The sequence below is a fragment of the Lynx canadensis genome, chromosome F2, assembly GCF_007474595.2.
Source record: "Lynx canadensis isolate LIC74 chromosome F2, mLynCan4.pri.v2, whole genome shotgun sequence".
Lineage (NCBI taxonomy): Eukaryota > Metazoa > Chordata > Mammalia > Carnivora > Felidae > Lynx > Lynx canadensis.
In genome coordinates, this window is record NC_044320.2 from 76,182,747 (window position 1) to 76,209,852 (window position 27,106).

General features: G+C 38.3%; 1 protein-coding gene across 1 annotated transcript in view; it reads right to left on the minus strand.

The window, feature by feature from the left end:
• LOC115506399 overlaps nucleotides 1-27,106 on the minus strand; it is a 124,031-nt gene that overhangs the window by 68,565 nt on the left and 28,360 nt on the right. The window contains exons 4-5 of the mRNA XM_032591939.1: nucleotides 15,345-15,496; nucleotides 11,995-12,073 (exon numbers count right to left, since the gene is read on the minus strand). Coding sequence (XP_032447830.1) covers nucleotides 11,995-12,073; nucleotides 15,345-15,496 — 231 coding nt within the window. The remainder of the gene's footprint in view (nucleotides 1-11,994; nucleotides 12,074-15,344; nucleotides 15,497-27,106) is intronic.

Genomic DNA, 27,106 nt, shown 5'->3' on the forward strand with positions numbered 1-27,106 from the left:
GAACGTAACAGAGGATAATGCAAGAAGCATTAAATCATAGTTCTATATTCCGTACATTTTCAGGTTTCAGTATCATTAAGTCTGCGCACAAGTTTCCAATTCCACAATCTGGAACATTTTATACAGCACTGAAAATGTCCGCTTCATGGACATTTCAGAGAAAGTGCTGATAAATCCAAATAGAAACACAGGTGTTGGAAAGAGATTAGCCTTCTAAAAAAATTTATTATTATTGATTACCATTATTTTCTACTTTTTCTTTGGTCAATATTGAGTCAAATCTGCTTCTTGGGTAATTCATAATTTCTTAGGCTACATTTCTTGAGTCAATTTGTCTTAAATAATCATCCAGTTCATGCGGAGCTTCAAATTTATTTATCCAAAACTACATAATAGTCTCAAAACTTTTATCCAATATGTGTTTGTATTGTATTCACTATATCTTATTTTGACATGTATTTTCTTCACATTTTCATTGCACTTCTCAGTGTCATCTTCCTATGTGAGTGCTCATGTTTTTTTCCCGTAGAAATCCATTCATATACATGACATCAATTCTGTTTTACTATTTTCAATCTTTGATTTCTATTTTTGTCTTCATATTTTCTTTCTCTCATTTTTCTCGATTTTTCTTTCTTGCATACCTTATTTTTTCCCTGACTTGATTATCGAGATATAACTGACTTGGAATATTGTGCAAATTTAAGGTAAACAGCCTATTGACTTAAAACATATACATATATATATATATGTATGTATGTATATATATTGCTAAATAATTACCAACATAAGGTTGGTTAACACATCCTTCACATCACACACATACATTTTTTGTTATTGTTATGGTGAGAATATTTAAAATCTAGTCTCAGAGAAACTTCCAATTATATAACACAGTATTATTAACTAGAGTTACCATATTAGATCCCCAGAACTTACTCCTCTTATAACTGGAAGTTTGTGCCCTTTGATCAACATCTCTTTTTCCCCACCACCCAGCCCCTAGGAACTACCAATCTACTGTTTCTATGACTTCAGCTTTTTTATATTCCACATATAAGTGAGATCATACAGTATTTGTCTTTCTCTGACATTTTTCACTCAGCATAATGTCCTCAAAGTTTGTTCACATTGTCACAAATGGCAGGATTTTCTTTTTAGGGCAGAATAATATTCACTGTATGTATTGACCACAACTCTTTACCTATTTATTCATCTGCTGATGGACACATAGGTGGGATCCATGTATTTATTGGCTATTGTCAATAAAGCTGCAATAAAGATAGGAGTATATCTACGTTTATGAGATCATAAATTCATTTCCTTTGAATATATACTCAGAAGTGGGATTGCTGGATCATATGGTAGTTCTATTTTCATTTTGTGAGGAACCTCTACACTGCTTTCCATAATACCTATACCGATTAACATTTTCATAACAGTGCATAAAGGTCCCCTATACATCCTTTCCAGCCTTCTAACAGGTGTAAGGTAGTATGTCAGCACGGTTTTGATTTGCACTTCCCTGATGATTACTGATGCTGAGCACCTTTTCATGTACTTGTTGCCCATCTGTGTGACTTCTCTGGAAAAGTGGCTTTTCAGATCTTCTGCCCATTCTTTAACTGCATTCTTTGGGTTGGGGGATGGGGCTGTGGGTGTTTGTGTTTTTGTTTTCTTGCTATTAAGTTATACAAGTTCTCGGTATATTTTAGATATTAACCACTTAGCAAATATATGATTTACAAATATTTTCTTCCATTCTGTAGGTTGTCTTTTTTCTTTCTTTTTTTTTTTGATGATTTCCGTAACTGTGCAGAAGCTTATTTTGATGTTGTCTACTTGTTTATTTTTGCATTGGATGCCTTTGCTTTTGGTGTCAAATCTAAAAACTCTTTGCCAAGAATGATGTCAAGGAGCTTAAGACCTATATTTTCTTCTAGAAGTTTTATAGTCTCAGGTCTTACATTCAGGTATTTAATCCATTTTGAGTTAATTTTTGGTGGGGGGTGTAACATAGTGCTGCAGTTTTATTCTTCTGCATGTGGCAGTCCGATTTTCCCAAAACCATTTATTGAAGAAACTATCCTTTCCACATTGTACATTCTTGCCTCCTTTGTTGTAAATTAGTTAAACATATAAGTGTGGGTTTATTGCTGGGCTCTCTATTCTGTTTCATGTATGTCAACACCATAATTTTTTGATTACTAGAGTTTTGTATTATAGTTTAAAATCAGGAAGTGTGATGTTCTTTCTCAAGATTACTTGGTTCTTTATTCTTTCTCAAGATTACTTTGGCTATTCAGAGTCTTTCATGGTTCCAAACAAGCTTTAGGATTCTTTGTTCTACTCTGTAAAAAATGCCATTGTAATTTTCATAGAGATTGCACTGAATCTGTAGACTGTTTTGAACAGTGTGAACATTTTAACATTAACAGTATGGACAATTAATTCTTCCAATCCATGAACATAGACTATCTTTCCATTTATTTGTGTCCTCTTCAATTTCTTTCAATGTCTTATGATTTTCAGCACACAGGTCTTTCACCTCATTGATCAAATTAATTCCTAGATATTTTATTCTTTTTGATGCAAATGTAAATGAGATTTTTTTTTTTAATTTCCCTTTCTGAAAGCTTCTTTTTTTAATGTTTATTTGAGAGAGACAGAATGTGACCAGGGACGGGGGAGGGGCGGAGAGAGAGGGAGACCTAGAACTCAAAGCGAGCTGCAAGTTCCACACTGTCAGCACACAGCCCAACTGAGGGCTCAATCTCACATACTGTGAGATCATGACCTGAGCCAAAGTCGGACACTTAACCGACTGAGCCACCCAGGTGTGCCAGAAAGTTTCTTATTAGTTGTACAGAAATGCAACAGAATTTCATATATGGATTTCATATCCTGCAACTTTACTGAATTTATCAGTTAACAAATTTTTGGTGGAGTGTTTTGTGGTTTCTATATATAGCATTATGATATCTGCAAATAATGACATTTTATTTCTTCCTTTCCAATTTAGATGCCTTTTATTTATTTTCCTGCCTAGTTGATCTGGCTAGGACTTTTAATACTTGTTGAATAAAAGTGGTGAAAGTAGATTTTTTTCAGGTATCTCCATTAATTTAATAAGTATTAATTAGGACATCTCCACATTAACTGCACATAGTTTCTGTGGGTGCCTGAGTGGCTCAGTTAGTTGAATGTCCCACTCTTGATTTCAGCGTGGGTCATGATCCCAGGGTCATGGGATCAAGCCCCACGTCAGGCTATATGCTAAGCATGGAGACTGCTTAAGGTTCTCTCTTTCTCTGTCTCTCTTCCTCTGCCCCTCTTCCTTGCTCACACTCTCACTCTCTCTAAAATAAAAAATTAAAAATTAATAAAAAATAAAGAAGAAAACACTGTCTATATTAAGCATTATACACATACATCATTTTACCATGCTTCACTTTTTATTATGTTTCACAGATACTACGCTTTTTATAAATTAAAGGTTTGTGGCAACCCCACATTGGGCAAGACTCCTGGCACCATTTTTCCAACAGTTTTTGCACATTTTTTGTCTCTGTGTAACATTTTGATACTTCTCACAATATTTCAAATTTTTATTATTACTGTATTTGTTACAGTGATATCTTATCAGTGATTTTTTACATTTACTGTAATTATTTTGGAGTACTATTAACCATGCCCATATCACATGACACATTTGATAAAGGTGTGTGTTCTGTTCCACCAACTGACCATTCCTCTCTCTCTCTCCCTCTCCTTGGGCAGCCTCCCTATTCCCTGAGACACACAACACTGAAATTAGGCCAATGAATAACTCTACAACAGCCTCTAAGTGTCCGAGTAAGAGGAAAAGCCAGCATCTCTCACTTTAAATCAAAAGCTAGAAATGACTAACCTTAGTGAGGAAGGTATGTCCAAAGCCAAGACAGGCCCAGAGCTAGGCCTCTTGCAGCCAAACAGCCAAGTTGTGAAGGCAAAGGAAAAGGTCTTGAAGGGCATTACAAGTGTTACTCCGGTGAACACATAAATGACGCCTAAGAGAGCAAAGAAAGAGCCTTGTGGCCTACGTGAAGAAAGTTTAGTAGTTTAGATAAGAAGATCAAACCAGCCGCACGACTCCCTGAAAGCAGAGCCTAATCCAGAGCAATCCCAGTCCTCACTCTCTTCCATTCTGTGAAGCCGAGAGAGGTGAGGAAGCGGCAGAAGCAGGGTCTGAAGCATGAGGTTTAAGGAAAGAAGCTGTCGGCATGACACGGAGTGCGAGGTGGAGCAGCCAGCGGGGTCGCGGAAGCTGCCCCAAGTTGCACAGAGGACCAGGCCAAGACCACCAGCGAAGATGGCTACACCAGCGATTGCGGTGCAGATCAAACAGCCTTATGCTGAAAGAAGATGCCATTTAGGACTTTCACAGCTAGGGAGGAGGTGCCAATGCCAGGCTCAGAGCTCCAAAGGGCAGGCCGACTTTCCACTGAGGGGCTAATGTGGCTGGTGACTTTAAGCTGAAGCAAATGCTCATTTACTATTCTGAAAATTCTAGCGCCCTTCACAATTGTGTTCAATCTATTCCACCTGTGCTCTAGAAATGGCACAACAAAGCCCGGATGACAGCACGTTTGTATGTCACAGGGTTTACGGAATTTGTTTTTAACCCCACTGTTGAGACCTACTGCTCAGAAAAAGATTCCCTCGAAAACATTACTGCCCCTTGGCAATGTCCCCGGTCACCCAAGAGCCCTGATGGAGATGTACAATGAGATTAATGTTGTTTTCATGCCAGCTAAAACAACATCCATTCTGCAGCCATGAACCAAGGGGCAATTTCAACTTGTAAGTCTTATTACTTCATTTTATTTTTTTTACATGTTTTGCATATATTTTCATCACATTTGCATGTTATTTTAATCAAAATAAGAGTATTTCATTTTACTTACAGTTTTCTAACAATTCTTTTTGTTTCTGAGATGTTGACTTTTATCATTTTTAATGCATTTATTGATATGATCATAACATTTTTTCCTTTAAACACATTTTTTTAATTTGAAAAAATTGTTTTACAGTATTAAGGAATTATTCATTTTTATTTTTATTATTTTAAAAATACATGTCATAAGGCTCTAGCTGCCATAGATAGTGATTCCTCTGAAAATCTGGGCAAAGTAAATGGGAAACCTTCTGGAAAGGATTCACCATTCTAGATGCCATTAAGAGCACTTGTAATTCATGGGAAGAGGTCAAAATATCAGCATTAATAGGAGTTTGGAAGAAACTGATTCCAATCCTCGTGGATGACTCTGAAGGAGGGGTTCAAGACTTAGTGGAGGGAGTAAATGCAGATGTGGTGGGAAGAGCAAGAGAACTAGAACTAGAAGTAGAGCCTGAAGGCAAGACTGAACTGTTGCAATATCACGACAAAACTTTTACAGATGAGGAGATGCTTTTTGTGGATGAGCAAAGAAAGTGGTTTCTTGAGATGGAATCTACTCCTGGTGAGGATGCTGTCAAGACTGGTGAAATGACTACACAGGATTTAGAATATTACATAAAGTTAGTTGATAAAGCAGCAACAGGGTTTGAAAGAACTGGCTTCCATTTTGAAAGAAGTTCTACTGGGGGTAAAATGCTATCTCACAGCATTGCATCCTACAGAGAAATCATTTGTGACAGAGTCAACTGATGTGGCAAACTCCCTTGTCTTCCTTTTTTCAATTGTCATAGCTGCCCCAGCCTTCAGCAGCCATCAACAGCAGCCTCATCAGCAGCCTGATTAGTCAGCGGCCGTCAACACTGAGACAAGACCCTACACCAGCAAAAACTATTACAACTCACTGAAAGCTCAGATAACACCTAGCATTTTTTCGCAATAAGGTATTGCTTAATTAAGGTACACATATTTTTTAGACATAATGCTGCTGTACACTTAAAAGACCACATACTTTTTATAGGCTCTAGGAACCCAAAACATTCGTTTGATTCACGTTACTGTGATAGTCATGTGATTGCAGCAGTCTGAAGATTGCACTGTCTCCAACTCACACCTGTACTTCCTCAAAAAGAATTCGCCGATCCATTTTAGATAATTTATTAAGCAACTTCCTCAAAAACATTGCGTGGCTTCCACTACACAGAGATTAGGAATTTAGAAAAGCAAACCCACGGGGCACCTGGGTGGCTCAGTCGGTTAAGCGTCCGACTTCGCCTCAGGTCACGATCTCACAGTCTGTGGGTCCCAGCCCCGCGTCCGGCTCTGTGCTGACAGCTCACAGCCTGGAGTCTGCTTCGGATTCTGTGTCTCCCTCTCTCTCTGCCCCCCCCCCCCACTCGCACTCTGTGTCTCTCTCAAAAACTAAATAATAAACATTAAAAAAAATAAAAAAAAAAAACCTACTGCCGCACACCCAAAAGAGCATAATACAATTTCAACACGCTTTGTGATAACTTAAGTCTCACATATAAAGAAGCATAGCAGTTTGTAAACATGCAATACACATATTCATACAGTGTAGTTTACAGTCTTAACAGAAGGAAGAATTATATTCACATAATGTAGGGTACTTAAACAAATATGTCTTTGTTTTGGTGCGTTACCCTTCCAACATTTCTTCCTGTGGTTAAACTTCTCTCTGCTACAAAATGCTACCACATTTTTGAAAAATTTTATCATTTTTAATCAAATAATATCTTTTTATTCTACAGAGGCTCCCTCTGAGATGTTATTCAAAGGACTGGAAGTTAAGAAAATTATGAGACCATTTGATTACTAGTAAATTTTAACCACTGAGATCTTCACCCTTGATTATGACAAGAAACAGTATTTTATCAAGTTACTCAACAAGTGTTGCCAAATTTCACTGCAACATAAGTCTACTAGAATTTATTAAGTAACTTCAGTGTTCTTCACCTCTTAAAAACAAAGGACTCTAGGGGTATCTGGGTGGCTCAGTCAGGTAAGCACCAGACTTCGGCTCAGGTCATGATCTCATGGTTCGTGGGTTTGAGCCCTGCGTCAGGCTCTGTGCTGACGGCTCAGAGCCTAGAGTCTGCTTTGGATTCTGTGTCTCCCTCCCTTTCTGCCCCTCCCCTGCTCGCACTCGGTCTCTCCCTCTTAAAAATAAACATTAAAAAAATTTCTTTAAAACAAATCACTCTCTGAAGGAGATTCTTTTTTTTTTTTTTTTTTTTTTTTTTTAATTTTTTTTTTTCAACGTTTATTTATTTTTGGGACAGAGAGAGACAGAGCACGAACGGGGGAGGGGCAGAGAGAGAGGGAGACACAGAATCGGAAACAGGCTCCAGGCTCCGAGCCATCAGCCCGGAGCCCGACGCGGGGCTCGAACTCACGGACCACGAGATCGTGACCTGGCTGAAGTCGGACACTCAACCGACTGCGCCACCCAGGCGCCCCTCTGAAGGAGATTCTAATTAAGACTTTCTGAGAGACAAAATTTGTAATAGCAATAGTGAAATAGTAGTTGGAGACTATTTCAGAAAGTATCCTTAGCATGTTATTACTTCTTGAATTATAAAACGGATGTAAGTTAAAAATAACAGTATTTTTAAGCTGTAGTCAAGACAGTATGGTATTGGCACACAGACACCTAGATCAATGGAACAGAATAAAAAATCCAGAAATGGACCCACAACTATATGGTCTAGTCATCTTCAACAAAGCAGGAAATATCCAATAGAAAAAAGACAGTCTCTTCAACAAACGGTGTTAGTAAAAGTGGATGGTGACAGGCAGAAGAATGAAACTGGACCACTTTCTTACATCAGATACAAAAATATATTCAAAATGGATGAAAGACATAAACTGAAACAGGAAACCATCAAAATCCTAAAGGAGCATCAAAATCCTAGTCCTTGGCACATAAATTTCTTACTAGACATGTCACAATTGTGATTACTGGGACCTCATTAAGATAAAAATCTTCTGCACAGTGAAGGAAACAATCAACAAAACCAAATGGCAGCCTATGGAATGGGAGAAGATATCTGCAAATGACGTATCTGATCTGATCATACAGATCCAAAATCTATAAAGAATTTATCGAACTCAACCCCCAAAAAACAAACAACCCAGTTAAGAAATGGGCAGAAGACATGAATAGACACTTTTCTTTTTTTATTAATTTATTTTTTTCTTTCAATATATGAAATTTATTGCCAAATTGGTTTCCATACAACACCCAGTGCTCATCCCAAAAGGTGCCCTCCTCAATGCCCATCACCCACCCCCCCACACCCCCCATCAACCCTGTTTGTTCTCAGTTTTTAAGAGTCTCTTATGCTTTGGCTCTCTCCCACTCTAACCTCTTTTTTTTTTTTCCTTCCCCTCCTCCATGGGTTTCTGTTAAGTTTCTCAGGATCCACATAAGAGTCACTTTTCTTTTTTTAAATATTCATGTTTATTTTTGAGAGAGAGAACATGAGCAGGGGAGGGGCAGAAAGAGGGAGACACAGGATCCAAAGTGGGCTCTGCGCACTGACAGTAGCAAGCCCAACGTGGGACTCAAATTCACGAACCGCAAGATCAAGACCTGAGGCAAAATCAGGAACTCAACCAACTGAGCTACCCAGGTGCCCCAAAAGACACTTTTCCAAAGAAGACATCCAGATGGCTAACAGACACAGGAAAATATGCTCCACATCACTCATCATCAGGGAAATACAAACCAAAACCACAATGAGATACCATCTCACACCTGTCAGAATGGCTAACATTAACAACACTGGAAACAACAGATGTTGGCGAGGAGGCAGAGAAAGGGGAACCTTCTTGCACTGCTGGTGGGAATGTAAACTGATGCAGCCACTCTGGAGAACAGTATGGACGTGTCTCAAAAAACTAAAAATAGGGGAATACCCTACAACCTGACAATTGCACTATTAGGTATTTACCCAAAGGATACAAAAATATAAATTTGAAGGGGTACATGCATCCCAATGTTTACAGCAGCATTATCAACAATAGCCAAACTATGGAGAGAGCCTAAATGTCCACTGACTAACGAATAGATAAAGAATATGTGGGGTGTGTGTGTGTGTGTGTGCGCGCGCGTGCACACACACACATATAAATGCAATGGAGTATTACTCATCCATCAAAAAGAATGAAATCTTGCCATTTGTAATGACGTGGATGGAGCCAAAATATTTTATTTAGCATAAATAAATAATAACAGTTAAATCAATCGGAGAAAGATAAATACCATATGACTTCACTCATATGTGGAATTTAAGAAACAAAACAGATGAACATATGGGAAGGGTGGGGGGAAGAGAAGAAAGGGAAACAAACCCTGAGAGACTCTTAACCATAGAGAACAAAATGAGGGTTGCTGCAGGGGAGACGCGTGAAGGGATGGGTTAGATGGGTGCTGGGTATTAAGGAGGGCACCTGTGATGAGCACTGGGTGTTTAATCAGTGAATTCCACTCCTGAAACCAATATAGCACTGTACAATAACGAACTAAAATTTAAATAAAAACAAATACAGTAACAACTACACCTTAACCACCTGCGGTCAGGGACTTGGTAGATACTGAAGTTCTATTTTCCTACAGAATTAGCACCACACTATACAGCCAAATATCCAAGGTGGTAGAACAGAGATGGACATGTGGAGGAGACACTTTTCCATTCCTAAAACAAGGACAGCAATTTGCATGTACCAAAGACTTGAGAAAGTTGGCTGAATGAATCCAAGGGAAGTAGCCAAATGTACTAAAGAGGTAAATGTTGGCTACTTCTAATCCTTCTTAGCCTAGCAATTTCCATCACCACCAACTCCCACAAGTGCTCTTAGATAAATACCGCTGACCGTAAAAATAAAGAGGTGGAGAGGAGTGAAAGGAGCAAGATTATAAGAGGAGTTTTTGGTTTCCTTCTTACAATATACATACCGAAAATGCGGAAATGAAAGAAAATGGACTAATCTTACAAAACAACATATTGAATTGGTATTTAAAATGTGATTCAAATCTAAATATTGGACCAGAAACTACCTCTGAAGACTATCCATCCCAAGATCGGGGTGGTGCTCCTGAGACCTTTAACTTTTAAATCATACAGCTGAAGCATAAAGTTGTTTGTTGTACACAACAAATATTTGGAGTAAGTCTGTTAGTGTTTCTCTATGAAGAACTCTTTGTAAACATGTTTTGTTATTTAGTGTGGAACCTCTACTTGAACAATTCTGAACTGTACAAACTCATGGAGCTTCTGCTCTTAGTGGGTTTCTTACTTTTGTGTGGAATCTCATATACTGCACTGTCCTGTAAGTAAAGATTAAATCCCACACTTTTCTTTAAAAAATAAAAATAAAATTAAGAAATAAAATGTAATTTAAGAAATTCTAGTGACTATCTATTGACAATTCACTGTCAAATGTATACTGCTTTTCCATTCATAAACAACCTCACAGAATCCTCACAATAACCATATGAGGTATTCATCTCATTTTACAGAGGATGAATGGAAACTCAGAGAGGTCAAGTGATTCGCTCAAGATCAAAAAATCAACAAATGACAGGGCCCGAATTCAAATCTACGTTGCTGGCTAACATTCTAATATTCTCTTCATTATGTCACAGCAACGGTATATCGGTTACTTAGATTCCATTTAGATAAACTAAGAAAATCAGAATTTGGAGGAAAAAAAGACAGGACTTTCAACTAGAATTAGGAAGCAAAGTGTTGTCCCAAACTTGTTAGGATTTAAAATCATCTTGCTAGCTCTTGGTAGACTTAAGGGCAGGCATTCCACGTTGGTCACCCTTGTATTTACTACAGAAAGTATTCAGCACAGTACTTTGCACATAGCAGATCCACCAAAAATATTTACAAAATTGGATCAGCTGACATGTAAGTGTTAGCTTGGGCACACGAACACGTCCTATTAACGACATACTAGAGCACAGTCTAACAAATCGGCCTTAGAGCCATCTGACTCCTGGCAGAAGTGTAATGCTACAACATAGTGTTGACTATGGACTGGGCCCAGATTATAAAATTAGCCATCAACTGAAAGAAAATAAACTGCAAAAGATTTGAGTCTTGTCAAAATATGAACAAATTACATCCAGGAGAGAAGACAACACTACAGGTATGTTTTTACTGTCTGAGAACATCAGCCGCATGTTTAATTTATCAATCTTATTCACCGTTCTTTTTGTTTTCACAGACTATATGAATGATGTTTCAGTTTCATGCAACCTCCTTTGAACCAGCTTTTTCACCTTGCTGATTCTCTCACTAATTATTTAAACACACTTTCAGCATATTCGTAAGAAAACTTTGTCTAGACACTTTGAAAATCACGCATTGCTACCTTTTAGTAAAAGAGTTTACCCTCTTATTTGATGCTTTTTAATTTTTGATCCTTTTTGTGGTATGTACACTTTAGTGCTCCTATCTTTTGGTAAAGACTCCGTTTGTCTTATGGTTCTCTTTTTTCACAGCAACAGAAAATGTACTTATTGGGAAGACGTAGGTCATCTCACAGAACTGACGGGAAGACGGAGGAAGAAGCATAAGCAAAGTGGCAGCGAAAAACACAGCTGAGAACCTGCTACCGACACAGCCTCCTTAACATGTGACATGCGCCTGCTGGCACTAATGCTGGCACCCCATGGACTGTCACTGCCGGCAGGCACCGCTGCTCGGCCCACAAGTACCATCCCAGAGCTAGAATGCGGCCACGTGCCACAGTACGTGAGTCCCACATTCTGCCAACATTCATGCATCACTCCTTCCAGCATTCTAGGCAGAGCATCCACTTGGACAAGCCTATGGCATTAAAAATAAGGCACACCTACTTAAAATTTAAAGAACATTTGGGTTCAATACTTTAATTTCAGATAGCCAATACTTAAAGATGAATTTATTATAAGTTTCCTACAATTATTATCCAAATTTGCACAGAGTTGTACGTGACTAGAAAGGAATCAAACCTTACATATCACTAATGTAAGCTCTTACCCGGGCCAAGTCCATCATGGCCTATGACAATCTTATATAGATCCCCAAGGTGCACAGCTTCTAGGGAGAAGGTGTCAGTCTGTAACAAATCAAAAAAGGATAACTATATCTGGACGATGAGTCTGATTTGTTACACGATTATAAATTAAGATACACTAAAAATTGTGAAAAGAATCAGGTGCAGTTAGTAAACACACAAATCTAATTTAACTATGTAAAGATAAAACAATATTAACTTGTAGAACCTATCCCCCACACGTCTTTTTGTTGCCAATATTTCATTATGAAAACACAAATTTGGGGACTCTCTACAAATACAGGTTTCAAATAATAATAATATAAAAGTAATAATTATAAAATATACTAAAAGTTGTCATTCCTTTGAATACAACCAACTCTTACCTGTCCCAGGATGGAATTTTTTAAGCAATGTTTATGGACCATTGACAAATATAGTGTTTCTACAGTGATTTTAGGATATTGATACAAATATTATTGGAAATCTATAACATGTATCTGAAGTCCCAATGGGCTGCTACAATAAAAATTATTCATGTTTGTGCTCTAAAGGTTTATATATTCAGAACATGGATACAAGTAAGGAGTACAGAGTTCTTTTGATAAAATCTAAGATAATTACATATAGGTTAAAATGCAAGAAAAATATATGATGCAGCATATCAGTTGAAAATAACCCAGAAACAAAAAATAACGTTTTCATTAGATAGTAAGTTATACATATTGAAATATTTTCACACTAAAATTTTACTTTATCCTTAGAAGTCATTCTCTAAGAAAGTTGTTATCTAACAGTAAACCTCATTTAACATTATAAAAGTAGATTTAAAAATCAGACAATAGGAAATGACTTCACCAAGATGAGGGACTAGAGAAAACCAAGCCCTCCCTCCCCAATGGAGATACCATTTTAACAATAACATATGGGCTAGAATACTTCTGTGCAAATTCTGGACACCAGATGGGAAGCTTCAGTACCCACTCCAATGCATAATAAAAAAGGGACTCCATCAAAAGAGGTAGGGAAGTTTGTGACTTCTTGCATGCTCATAGCCTTCCCCTTACTTGGCATAGTGCATTATAACTATGGGAGGAAACCTTTCATACCCTGTATCCTCTTGGGACAGAAACAAAAGAGTAGACAAAGCATACAAAACTCTGGCTTCCCTGAGGGCTGCCCAAAGAACCAATTCTCTCTCACTTAACTCAAGTACTAATGGCAGCAGACTTTGGAAGTCAATGAAAACAGAGAAGAGTACTGTGGCATGTCAGAGCTACAAAGGTTGTGAAGTATAGCAGGATGGAGTGCAAGAGAATATGAGCACAGGAGGAGAAAAAGGAGCAAGCAGCTTAGGAAAATTAAGAGTTAAAAACATGTAAACAAGCCCAAAAAAGATACAGTCCAAAGAAGCATGAGAGTCCGTGGAAATTCAGCCAGGCTCATGGGTGAGGGTCTTCCCTTCACAATGCAGTCCATTAAGCCTAGGTAAGATAGTTTTTCAAATGCCAAATCTCAAGAAAAGGTCACAGGGCATGTAAAGAGGGAAACATAGCCCAGGCAAAAGAACAAAACAAATTCCAGAAACCAAACAAAGAAATAAAGATCTCTGAAAGTTTTTTTATTTCAAGTTTTTATTTAAATTCTAGTTAGTTAACAAATTTTACATACAAGTAAAGTCATATGATATTTGTCTTTCTCTGAAAGACTTGTTTCACTTAGCATAATATATTGACAACTCCATCCACGTCATTACAAATGGCAAGATTTCATTCTTTTTGATGGCTGAATAATACTCCATCATATATACATGTCCATCAGTTGATGGATATTTGGTCTCTCTCCATAGTCTGGCTATTGTTGATAATGCTTCCATAAACATTGGGGTGTATATACCCCTTCAGATAAGTACTTTTGTATCCTTTTGGTAAATACCTAATAGTACAATTGCGGAGTCTCAGGGTACTTCCATTTTTAAAATTTTCAGAAACCTCCATACTGTTTTCCAGAGTGGCTGCATCAGGTTGCATTCCTACCAACAGTGCAAGATGGTTCCCCTTTCGCCACATTCTTGCCAACATCTGTTGCTTTCTGTGTTGTTAACTGTAGTCATTCTGACAAGTGTGAGGTGGTATCTCATCGTGGTTTTGATTTGTATTTCCCTGATGACGAGCAATGTTGAGCATCTTTGCATGTGTCTATTACCATCTGGATGTCTTCTTTGGAAAAGCATCTGTTTATGTCTTCTGCCTATTTCTTACCTGTATTATTTGTTTTTTGGGTGTCGAGTTTGGTAACTTCTTTACAGATGATGGATACTAACCCTTTATCAGATATGTATTTTGCAAATACCTTCTCCCATTCCGTAGGCTGCCTTTTAGTTTTATTGATTGTTCCCTTCACTGTGTAGAAGCTTTTTACCTTGATGAAGTTCCAATAGTTTGCGTTTGCTTTCGTTTCCCTCGCCTTCGGCGACATGTCTAGTAAGAAGTTGCTCTGGCCGAGGTCAACTGCTGCCTGGATTTTGATAGTTTCCTGTCTCACATTTACGTCTTTCATCAATTTTGAATATATTTTTGTGTATGGTGTCAGAAAGTGGTCCAGTTTCATTCTTCTGCATGTTGCTTTGAAGAGACTGTCTTTCTTCCATCGGATATTCCTTTCTGGTTTGTCGAAGATTAGTTGACCATATAGTTGTGGATCCATTTCTGGGATTTCTATTCTTGCTATTTGCAAATCTTGCCATTTGCAGCAACGTGGATGGAGGTATAGTATATTATACCAAGCAAAACGAGTCAGTCAAAGAAAGACAAATATCATATGATCTCACTCATACACAGAATTAAGAAACAAAACAGATGACTATAGGGGAAGAAAAAAAGAGAGAGAGGAAAGCAAACCATAAGAGACTCTTAACTATAGAGAACAAACAGTGTCGAGGGGAGATTGGTGGGGGCAATGGGCTAAATGGAGGATGAGAATTAAGGAGGGCACTTGTGATGAGCACCAATGAATCACTAAATTCTACTCCTAAAACTAAAAAGAAAAAAAAATTACTTTATGATTCCAATTATTTCAGATATCTACAGTAGTCAAATTTATAGAAACAGAAATTAGAATGGTGGTTTCCAAGGGTTGAGGGGAGGGATAAATATGGAATTGTTTAATGAGTACAGAGTTTCAGTTCTACAGGATGAAAACTTTCTGGAGACCTACTGTGCAACAATGTGAATACATTTACAACTAGTGAACTGTGAACTTAAAAACAGTTAAGATGGTAACTTTTATTTATTTTTTACCACACGTAAAAAAATCAAAGGACTTTATCACTTACTTGTCCTCTTAAAAAACTGAAGGAGCTCTTTGATCGAAACAGTTGTCTGGATCCTGAATCTCCCTTTTCCCCATAGACAGAAATGTAGACATTTGCTACCGTTCCAGCGTTCCAAAGCTCACCTGTTGCCACGTGCACTTCGTATGCTGTCACTGGCAACAAAAGAAAAATAAACTTCATATGCCAAGAATTACTCATATGAGAGAAAAATTACTTCCACCTAATGTAGAGTTCAGTTCCAGTTAAAATGCAGTAACACACCGTATGCAGTCCTTCCCACTGAAAACAGCTATAAACTCTTGACAAATGCAAGAAGCAGCCATATGAAGATGCTGAAGACTAAAACGTAGCAGGAGGATTCAGGAAGAAGACCAGAATTTGATGTACCAAGTGGCAGTATATTTGTCATTTTTTGCCCTCTGGCATCTCCCATCCTGGACTCAGTTCACGAAAAACCTGGAAATAAGCACTGGAGTTCAGATGAAGAAACCCAGGAGAGCCCTCGTGCTCAGGCTTAACACACAGGAAAGAAAGTTCCTAAGACACACAGACAGTAGAGATTTTGCACTATTTGATTTTCTCTTTCATTCCTTCATTCTCTCACATGCCAGTGCTTGAGCACAGCAGCACACAGGAAGCAACACTCTGAGGGAGAACTTTTGCCTGTTCAGAAGATCTGGGCTTCGGCAGAGGGAGGCCAAATTCCACTGCTTTCTTTGCTCTCTGTCCTACCAGTGCATGGCCCTGGACATAGGAAGAGTGCATAAATGCACATCCAAACAGGAAAACTAAAATACCAGCTAACCAACCAAAACTAGAAGCCAGGGAACTCGAAAGTACCAAAGAGCGTCATGGAAGAAAAGCAAACCCCAAAAGCTCTTTATTAACTCTCAGGCTCACACCTAAGCTAAAGATGCAGGACCCTGATCCTATCCTCTTCAGCATCCCAGAGACCTTGAGATCTAAACTAACAGATAAACCTCCACCTAGGACCCAGATTCACCAGTGAATAGCATACATATAGGGCAGATATGAATAGCACTACAAAGGCTTTTAAAACTAAACTGACATTGGAACCACAGCCCACAGATGACAGGTGGAAACTAACCAGGGGGTCAACGGCCTGTCGAGGCAAAAATATAAACATTCTCCATAGGATTTAAACGGCACCCAGGAGGGGCCAAGATGGCAGAGCTGCATGGAAGGTGTTTTTGGCTCTCTCGTCCCTGAAACGCAGCTAGATCAACACCAACCAATCTCGCACACCTAGAAAACTGATTTGAGGATTAACACAACAATCAGCACAACTTGAACCACAGAACTCAGCAGGTACGCAGCATGGAGAAGTGAACTGGGGGAGAGAAAAGCCGCAGAGGGCAGGGAAGTGTTTTTGCTTGCAGAGAGAGGACGGAGACAGGGGGGAGAGTACAGGAAAAGCATTCCCCCCTTGAAAACAGCTGGAGAGAAAGAGAAAGACTGGAAAGAGCCTCAAGGGACTGAGGAAAAAAGGGAGAAAGGAAAAGGGAGAGGGCTTAAATTCTTAACATTAAGATGCTACAAACAGGGGAATGCAGAGTCTGAAACTCTGCAGCTCGACACCTGCCAGAGCTCCGGTGGGAAGGGGAAATCCCCAGGAGCAGATAGAAAGATCTGAGGGGTCCACAGGCCACATGGGGAGAGGCAGTTCCCCTGCTGGAAGGACATTTGGTAGAGGCCGTGTGGCCTCCCCACAGGCAAAAGGGCCCAGCAGATCCCAGAGAACAGCCACGTTCACTGGTGTTGGAACAAGGATGTAAAGGGTGAAGCCTGGTGCCAGAAGTGTGCTGTGATTCACCGTAACCCCTGGAATGCCGCTGCCATACAACTGCACGAAATTGTTCTGGGGCGGGCTGGCACCTGGCCACGATCTCTGCACATCTGCAGCACAGTCACCCAAACATTCCTGGAGGTGGGCCGCACCCAACCATTGCTCAGCAAGACCCTCCCTCAGGGGGTCTGAGTGGGTCAAAGCTTCAGGGCCCTCAGAAGTGAGGGGTTTGGAGGGGCGCCTGGGTGGCGCAGTCGGTTAAGCGTCCGACTTCAGCCAGGTCACGATCTCGCGGTCCGTGAGTTCAAGCCCCGCGTCAGGCTCTGGGCTGATGGCTCAGAGCCTGGAGCCTGTTTCCCATTCTGTGTCTCCCTCTCTCTCTGGCCCTCCCCCGTTCATGCTCTGTCTCTCTCTCTGTCCCAAAAATAAATAAACGTTGAAAAAAAAAAAAAAAAAGAAGTGAGGGGTTTGGAAACACAGCCCCACTGAGACATAACTCGGGAGAGAGGTGCCACCTGGCAGGCTGTGTAGATCACAGACTGTGTAGAAGCAGGGAGTGGACCCAAGCTAGAGACAAAGGAGGGATGCTTGACTGCCTGTCGGCGAAAGCACAGAGTTTTGATACTGGAGACTGGGTAGCTGGGTAATGGCCATTTTCACCCCTTCTACCCATGCGTATACACGCCTACACAAGCCATAACAATCCATCAGGAAACTAAGCAGCACCTTTTAGTGGAGAACGGAGCTATTACACCAAGCCCCGCCCAACAGGGCCAAGCATGCTCTAGAAGAACACCACAAGTCGCTCTGCCTGCATAGTTTACAGACTATAAAGAGCTTCATTGTTTGACTTATAAGGGAAGTTTGATGTAATTTCATTCATATTTCATTCTGTTCACTGGTTCATCTATTCAGTTTTTCTTTTTCATTTGTTTTTTATTCTTAAATACAGAAAGAAAGAATTTATTTTTATTTTCCGTTTTTACAAAGAAGATTTTCTTTAATTTTTTTCTACTACATTTTTTACTTCTTAATTTTTTATTAGTTTATTTTTAATGTTTATTTATGAGATGGGGCGCCTGGGTGGCTCAGTCGGTTAAGCGTCTGACTTCAGCTCAGGTCATGATCTCGCCATCCGTGGGTTTGGGCCGCACGTCGGGCTCTGTGCTGACAGCTCAGAGCCCCGGAGCCTGCTTCGGATTCTGTGTTTCCCTCTCTCTCTGCCCCTCCCCTACTCACACTCTGTCTGTCTCTGAAAAATGAATAAACCTTAAAAAAAATTTATGAGAGACAGAGCACAAGCAGGGAAGGGGCAGAGAGAGGGAGACAAAGAATTTGAAGCAGGCTCCAGGCTCTGAGCTGTCAGCACAGAGCCCGATGCAGGGCTCAAACTTAGGAACTACAAGATAATGACCTGACCCGAAGTCAGATGCTTAACCAACTGAGTCACCCAGGCGCCCCTTTATTTGTTAAATTTTTCAAATTCTATTTTATTTTTCTCATTTAATTTTATTCTATTTTCCTATATTCATTTCTTTAAATTTTCAAACTATTTTTTCTTTTCTTTCCCTTTTCTCTCTATTCTATCAAACTTCTTTCAACAACCAGACCAAAACCCACCTAAGATCTTGCATCCTTTATTTGATTTTTTTGTTTTTAATTTTTTAATTTTTATATTTTTATTTTATTAATTTTTTCTTCCTCCAAACTGATGAAATGAAGGAATTCACCCCAAAAGAAAAAACAGCCAGTGACTTAACACAGATACAAGCAAGATATCTTAACCAGAATTTAGAATCATGATAATAAAAATAATAGCTGGGGCTTGAAAAAAATCATAGAATCCCTTTCTGAGGAGATGAAAGAAGTAAAATCTAGTCAGGATGAAGTTAAAAAACACTACAAATGAGATGCAATCTTGAATGGCTGCCATGGCAGCAAGGATGGCTGACACAGAGTAGCAAGTCAGCAACATAGAGAACAAATTTATGGAAAATAATGAAGCAGAAAAAAAGAGGGAGACTAAGGCAAAAGAGCATGATATAAGAATTAGAGAACTCAGTGACTCATTAAAAATGTGTAACATCCAAGTCATAGGGTCCCAGAAGATGAAGAGAGAAAAAAGGGAATAGAAGGTTTATGTGAGCAAATCATAGCAGAAAACTTTCCTAACCTGGGGAAAGGCACAGACATCAAAATCCAGGAAGCACAGAGAACTCCCATTAGATTCAACAAAAGCAACCATCAACAAAGCATATCACAGTCAAATTCATAAAATACTCAGGCAAGGAGAGAATCATGAAAGCAGCAAGGAAAAAACAGTCCTTAACCTACAAGGGAAGTCAGATAAGGTTTGCAACAGACATATCCATAGAAACTTGGCCAGCCAGAAAGGAGTGGCAGGATATATTCAATGTGCTGAATCGGAAAAATATGCAGCCAAGAATTCTTTATCCAGCAAGACTGTCATTCAAAATAGAAGGAGAGATTCAAACTTTCCCAGACAAAAACTAAAGGATTTCATGACCACTTACCAGCCCTGCAAGAAATTTTAAGGGGGACTCTCTGAGGGAAGAAAACACGAAAAAAACAAAACAAAAAAGACCAAAAGCAAGACTAGAAAGGACCAGGGAATGCCACAAGAAACCAACCCAACAAGCAATATAATGGTAATAAATTCACATCTTTCAGTATGTCAATGGACTAAACATTCCAATCAAAAGACACAGGGTAACCGGATGAATAAGAAAACAATATCCATCTATATGATGTTTATAAGAGACATAAAGACAACTTGAGATTGAAAGTAAGGGGATGGAGAACCATCTATCATGCTAATGGTCGCCAAAAGAAAGCTGGAGTAGCCATACTTATATCAGACAATCTAGATTTTATACTAAAGACAGTAACAGGAGCTGAAGAAGGGCATTAGATCATAATTAAGGGGTCTACCCACCAAGAATATCTAACAATTGTTAGTACATTAAAAGAATTATTCACAATGATCAAGTGGGATTTATACCTGGGATGCAGGGCTGGTTCAATATTCACAAAACAATCAATGTAATACATCACATCAATAAAGGAAAGGACAAGAACCATGTGATCCTCTCAATAGACACAGAGAAAGCATTTGACAAAATACAGCATCCTTTCTTAATAAAAACCTTCAAGAAAGTAGGGACAGAAGGATCATACCTCAAGATCATAAAAGCCATATTTAAAAGACCCACCACTAATACCATCCTCAATGGAGAAAAACTGAGAGCTTTCCCACTAAAGTCAGGAACACGACAGGGATGTCCACTTTCACCACTGTTATTCAACATAGTACTGGAAGTCCTAGCCTCAGCAATCAGACAACACAAAGAAATAAAAGGCATCCAAATTGGCAAGGAGGAAGTCAAACTCACTCTTCATAGATGACATGATACTCTATATGGAAAACCCAAAAGATTCCACCAAAAACCTCCTAGAACAGATCCATGAATTCAGCAAAGTTGCAGGATATAAAATCAATGCACAGAAATCAGTTGCATTCCTATACACCAATAATGAAACAACAGAAAGAGAAATCAAGGAATTGATCCCATTTACTATTACACCAAAAACCATAAAATACCTAGGAATAAACCTAACCAAAGAGGTGAAATACCTATACACTGAAAACTATAGAAAGCTTACCAAAGAAATTGAAGAACACACACACACACACACACACGGAAAGGGGCGCTTGGGTGGCTCAGCTGGTTAAGCATCCAACTTCAGCTCAGGTCATGATATCATGGATTGTGGATTCGAGCCCCCCGTCAGGCTCTGTGTTGACAGCCTGCTTCGTATTCTTTATCTCCCCCTCTCTCTGTCCCTCCCCTGCTCTCACTCTATCTTGCTCTCTCTCAAAAATAAATAAAAATACTTTTTAAAAATTTTAAATAAAATAAAGTAACTATGATTAATATGCTAAAGACTCTTAACAGATTATATACATAACATGCAAGGACAAATGGGCAGTGCAAGTAGAAAGATGGGATTCCAAAGAATGAACCAGAAAAAAAATGCCATCAATAAAAAAAAATTATAACAGAAGCAAAGAATGCCTTTGATGGACTTGTTAGTAAATGTTACACTGATGAGGAAAGAAACTCTGAGCTTCAGAGGTAAATCAATAGAACCCTCCCAAACCGAAAGGCAGAGGGAACAAGAACTGAAAAACAAGGATTCTGTGACAACAAAAAGTGTAATATATACATAACAGGTATTATCAGGAGAAAAAAGAAAGGAACAAAAGAAATATTTGAAATAATAATGACTGAAAATTTCCTCAAATTTGTATCAGATACCAAGCCAAAGATCCAGGAAGCTCAGAGAGCATGAAGTAGGATAAATACCAAAATAAAAATGTTTTTACCTACTTTAGGTATATCACTTTCAAACTAAAAAAAAACAAAGATAAACTAAAATATCCTGAAGAAATACAGAGAAAAAAAACCTTACTTACAAAGGAACAAAGACAAGAATTACATCTGACTTTTCAGCAACCATGCAAGCAAGAGTAGAATGAAATATTAAGTGTTGAAAAAACACCACCAAGTTAGAATTCTGTGCCCTGTAAAATTATCTACCAAAATGGAAGAAAAAATACAAACTTTCTCAAAGAAAAATTGAGAAAATCTGTCGCCGGAGACCTGCCTTGCAGGAAATGTTAAAAGAAGTTTTTAAAAGAGAAGGAAAACAATATAGCTCGGAAGTTCAGATCTATATAAAGGAAGAGCATCGAAGAAGCAGTAAGTAAAGATAAAACAAAAACTCTTATGTTTCTTAATCATAATTCATTTAACAGGTAAGTTCATTTAAAATAATAATAGCACCAGAGTGCCTGCGTAGCTCAGCCAATTAAGTATCTGACTCTTGATTTCAACTCGGGTCCAGATCTAACAGTCATGAGATCAGGCCCCACATTTGGCTCCACACTGGGCGTGTAGCCTGCTTAAGACTATCTATCTCCCTCATCCCCTGCCCCTCCCCCTCTCAAAAACATAATAATAATGGCCTCAATGCATTTAATTATGTATGTTTATGAATGAATAGGTAATATATGCTTCTGAGTGCTTATATATAAAAAATAATACGAGATAGAAGAATTCAATTATTTTGTTATAATAAGGTACACTATCCATGAAAAGGTATTGTGTTATTTGAAAATGGACTTGTATTAGTTGTAAATGTACATTTGAAACTCTAGAGCAACCACTAAATAAAATTTCTTTAAAAAGTATAACTGATATGCTGAGAAAGGAGAAAAAAATGGAATAATTTTCTCAACCGAATGTTCCATTAAAATCACAAATGGCAAAATGAGTGAAAGACAAAAACAAGAACAAAGAATAAAAGAAACAAATAGAAAACAGTAGCAAATATGTTATATATTAATCCAATTATATCAACAATCTCTTTGAACATCAATGGACTAAATGAACCAATTAAAAGACATTGTCAGAGTAGGTTAAAAAATAAGATCCAACTATATTTTTTCAATAAGAAACCTACTTTTGATATAAAGATATACATAGATTAAAAGTAAATGGATGGATGGGGCGCCTGGGTGGCTCAGCTGGTTAAGCGTCCAACTTCAGCTCAAGTCATGATCTCACAGTTCGTGAGTTCGAGCCCCGCGTCAGGCTCTGTGCTGACAGCTGGAGCCTGCTTCAGATTCTGTGTCTCCCTCTCTCTTTGCCCCTCCCCACTCATGCTCTGTCTGTCTTAAAAATAAATAAAACGTTAAAAAAAAAAAAAAAGTAAGTGGATGGAGGGGGCAGTAAAGATGGCGAAGGAGTAGGGAGACCCTAGCTTGTCTCACCCCTCATACACAGCAAGATAGTTGTCAAATCATTCTGAACACCCAAGAAATCAATCAGAAGTCTAAGAGAACAAAAACTGCAAGTTTACAAGTAAAAAAGTGACAACTTTCTGGTATGTAGGAGGTGCCAGCAAAAGCCCAGGAGACCCTCCCCCAGAGGAACAGAGTGGGTCTTCTCCATGGGAGTCCCTAAAATTTAGAGTTTTAAAAAAAATTTCTTAAATGTGTATCTATTTTTGAGAGAGAGAGAGAGAGAAAAAAGCATTAGTGGGAGAGGAGCAGAGAGTGAGGGATGCGAAACTCAGTTGCATGCCTGGGATAAAAAAGCCTGGATACCTGCAGGGTGAATGCAGGGTTCTAACAGAAACTGGGGACACAAGAGGGGTGACTGATTGCTCTTCCATGAGGGTCTGTGAAGACTGGGGGGTGTGATCTTTCAGCAGTGGGGCTGGGGGAGTGTTGCCATATTCATCCAGCCCATCAGCACTGAAAGACTTCAGGGAGCAAAACAGCACCACCTAGTGAAACCCGAACCAATTACTTGTAGCAAGCCCCGCCCTCTACCCCCTGGAGATGCATTTCCACTGAAACAAGTCAACCTGAGTCAGTGCAGCAAGCCCTTTCCCCAGAAAAGAAGCACAAACCCCTTGCTAGCATCAAGTCTGCTGACCAAAGAGCGCCACAAAATTTCAGCTCTAGGGGAAATAGGATCTAACTTTCTGATTACATTTATTCTTTATTTTTTTATTACTTGCATTTATTTCCTTATTTTTTTAATTCATTTTTTGGTTACTTTTATTTTTATATATATGTTTATATTTTTTTGTTTGCTTATTTTATTTTATTTTATTTTATTTTATTTTATTTTATTTTATTTTAGGGTCTAGATTCTTTTAAGCAGACCAAAATATACCTAGGATCTAGATTTTTGGGTTTTGTTCTGTTTTGTTCTTTTGGTTTTTGTTGTTTTTTGTTTTTTTCTTTCTTCTTTTCTTTTCTGGACAAAATTACAAGATGGGGAAATTCGCCCCAAAAGAACAGGAGGTAGAACTCACAGCCAGAGATTTAATCAATACAGATATAAGATGTCTAAGCAAGAACTTAGAACAATGATTACAAGGATACTAGCTGGGCTTGAAAAAAGCATAAAAGATACCAGAGAATCCCACTCTGCAGAGATAAAAGAACTAAAATCTAGTCAGGTAGTCAGATGGAAATGAAAAAATACTACAACCAAGATGCAAACCCCAATAGATGCCATGAAAATGAGATGGATGAGGCAGAGGAGCAAACTAGTGATACAGAAGATAAAATTACTGAAAATAATGAAGCTGAAAAGAAGAGGGAAATAAAAATCATGGATCGTGAAGACAGATGTAGGGAATTCAGCGACTTATTAAAATGTGATAACATTTTTATCATAGGAGTCCCAGAAGATAAAAAGAGTGAAAAGGGAGCAGAAAGTTTACTCAAACAATCTATAGCTGAAAACATTCCTAATCTGGGGAAGACACAGACATCAAAAACCAAAAAGCACAGAGAACTTCTATTAAAGTCAACCAAAGCTGACCATTGCTAAAGTATATCATAGTCAAATGCACAAAATACATGGACAAGGATAGAATCTTGAAAGCAGCAAGAGAAAAAAAAATGTCCTTAACCTACAAGGGAAAGACAGATGAGGTTCACAGAAGATCTGTCCACAGAAACTTGGGAGGGCAGAAGGAAGTAGCAGGATATATTCAACATGCTGAATGAGGGAAATGTGCAGCCAAGAATTCTTTATCCAGCAAGGCTGTCATTCAGAATAGAAGGTAAAGAGTTTCCCAGACAACCAAAAACTAAAGGAGTTTGTGACCACTAAACAAGCCCTGCAAGAAATTTTAAGGGGGACTCCTTAAGTAGAGAGGAGAAAAAAAAAGCCTAGAAAGGATCAGAGAGCATCACCAGATACACCAACTTTACAGGCAACACAATAGCACTTAATTCATATCTTACAATAATCACTCTGAATGTAAATGGACTAAATGCTCCAATCAAAAGACACAGACTATCAGAATTGATTACAACAAAAACAAACAAAAACAAAACAACAACAACAACAAAACAAGATCCATCTATATACTGCCTACAAGAGACTCATTTGAGACTGAAAAAAACCTCCAGATGGAAAGTGAGTGGATGGAGAACCTTCTATCATCCTACTGGAGGAGCCAGAATAGCCACACTACTACCAGACAAACTAGATTTTAAACCAAAGACTGTAACAAAAGATAAAGAAAGGAATTATATCCTAACTATGGGCTCTCTCCATCAGGATGACCTAACAATTATAAATATTCATGGCCCTACTTGGAAGAAACTATATAAATCAATTCATCACAAGCATAAAGAAACTCATTAACAATACAATAATACTGACAGACGATAACACCCTATTTACAGCAATGGACAGATCATCTAAGCAGAAAATCAACAATGAAACGATGCGTTTGAATGACACATTGGACCAGGACTTAACAGATACTTTCAGAATGCTTCATCCTAAAGCAGCAGAATATATATGCTTTTCGAGAACACATGAAACATGCTCCAGAACAGACCACAAACTGGGTCACAAATCAGTCCTCAACAAGTATAAAAAGATGTAAGATCATACCATGCATGTTTTCAGATCATAAAGCAATGAAACTTGAAGTCAACCACTACAAAAAATTTGGAAAGCCCTCAAATACATGGAAGTTAAAGAATATTCTACTAATGAATGAATGTTAACCAGGCGATTAAAGAAGAAATTTAAAAAATACATGGAAGCAAATGAAAATGAATAAACAACAGTACAAACCCTTTGGGATGCAGCAAAGGCAGTCCTAAAAGGAAAATCTATTGAAATTCAGGCCTATCTCAAAAAGCATTTCAGAAAGATCCCAAATACACAACCTAACCTTACACCTAAAGGAGACAAAAAAGGAACTGCAAATAAAACCTAAAGACAGCAGAAGAAGAGAGATATAAAGATTAAAGGAGAAATAAAAATATAGAAAAAAAACCACAACAGAATAAGATCAATGAAACACTGTTTTAAATTCTTGAAATAATAAATAAAATTAATTGATAAACCCTTAGCCAGACTTATCAAAAAGAAACGAGAAAGGACTCAATTAAATAAAATTATGAATGAAAAAGGAGAGATCATAACCAATACTACAAAAATACAAAAAATTATAACAGAATATTATGAAAAATTATATGCCAACACACTGGGCAATCTGGAAGAAATGGGTAACTTCCTAGAAACATTCAAACTACCAAAACTGAAACAGAAAGAAATAGAAAATTTGAACAACCCATAACCAGCAAAGAAATTGAAACAGTAATCAAAAATCTCCCAACAGGGGTGCCTAGGTAGCTCAATCGGTAAGCGTCAGATTTCAGCTCAGGTCATGATCTCATGGTTCATGAGTTCAAGCCCTGCGTCAGGCTCTGTGCTGACAGCTCAGAGCCTGGAGGCTGCTTTGGATTCTGCATCTCTCTCTCTCTCTCTCTCTCTCTCTCTCTCTCTCTCTCTCTCAAAAACAAATAAAACATTAAAAAAAAATTTTTTTAAATCTCCCAACAAACAAAAGTTGAGAGCCAGATAACTTCCCAGGGGAATTCTACCAAACATTTAAAGAAGAGTTAATACCTATTCTTCTCAAAGTGTCCCACAAAATAACAATGGAAGGAAAACTTCCAAACTCATTCTATGAGGCCAACATTACCTTGATTCCGAAACCAAAGATCTAATTAAAAGGAGAATTACAGGCCAATATCCCTGATGAACATGGAGGCAAAAATTCTCAATGAAGTACTAGCAAACTGAATTCAATAGTACATTAAAAGAATTATTCACCATGATCAAGTGGGATTTATTCCTAGGCTTACCAGGCTGGTTCAATATTTGCTAATCAATCAACATGATACACTACTTTAATAAAAGAAAGGATAAGAACCATCAGTTCTTGTCAATAGATGCAGAAAAAGCATTTAACAAAATACAGCATCCATTCTTCATAAAAATCTTCAACAAAGTAGGAACAGAGAGAACATTCCTCAACA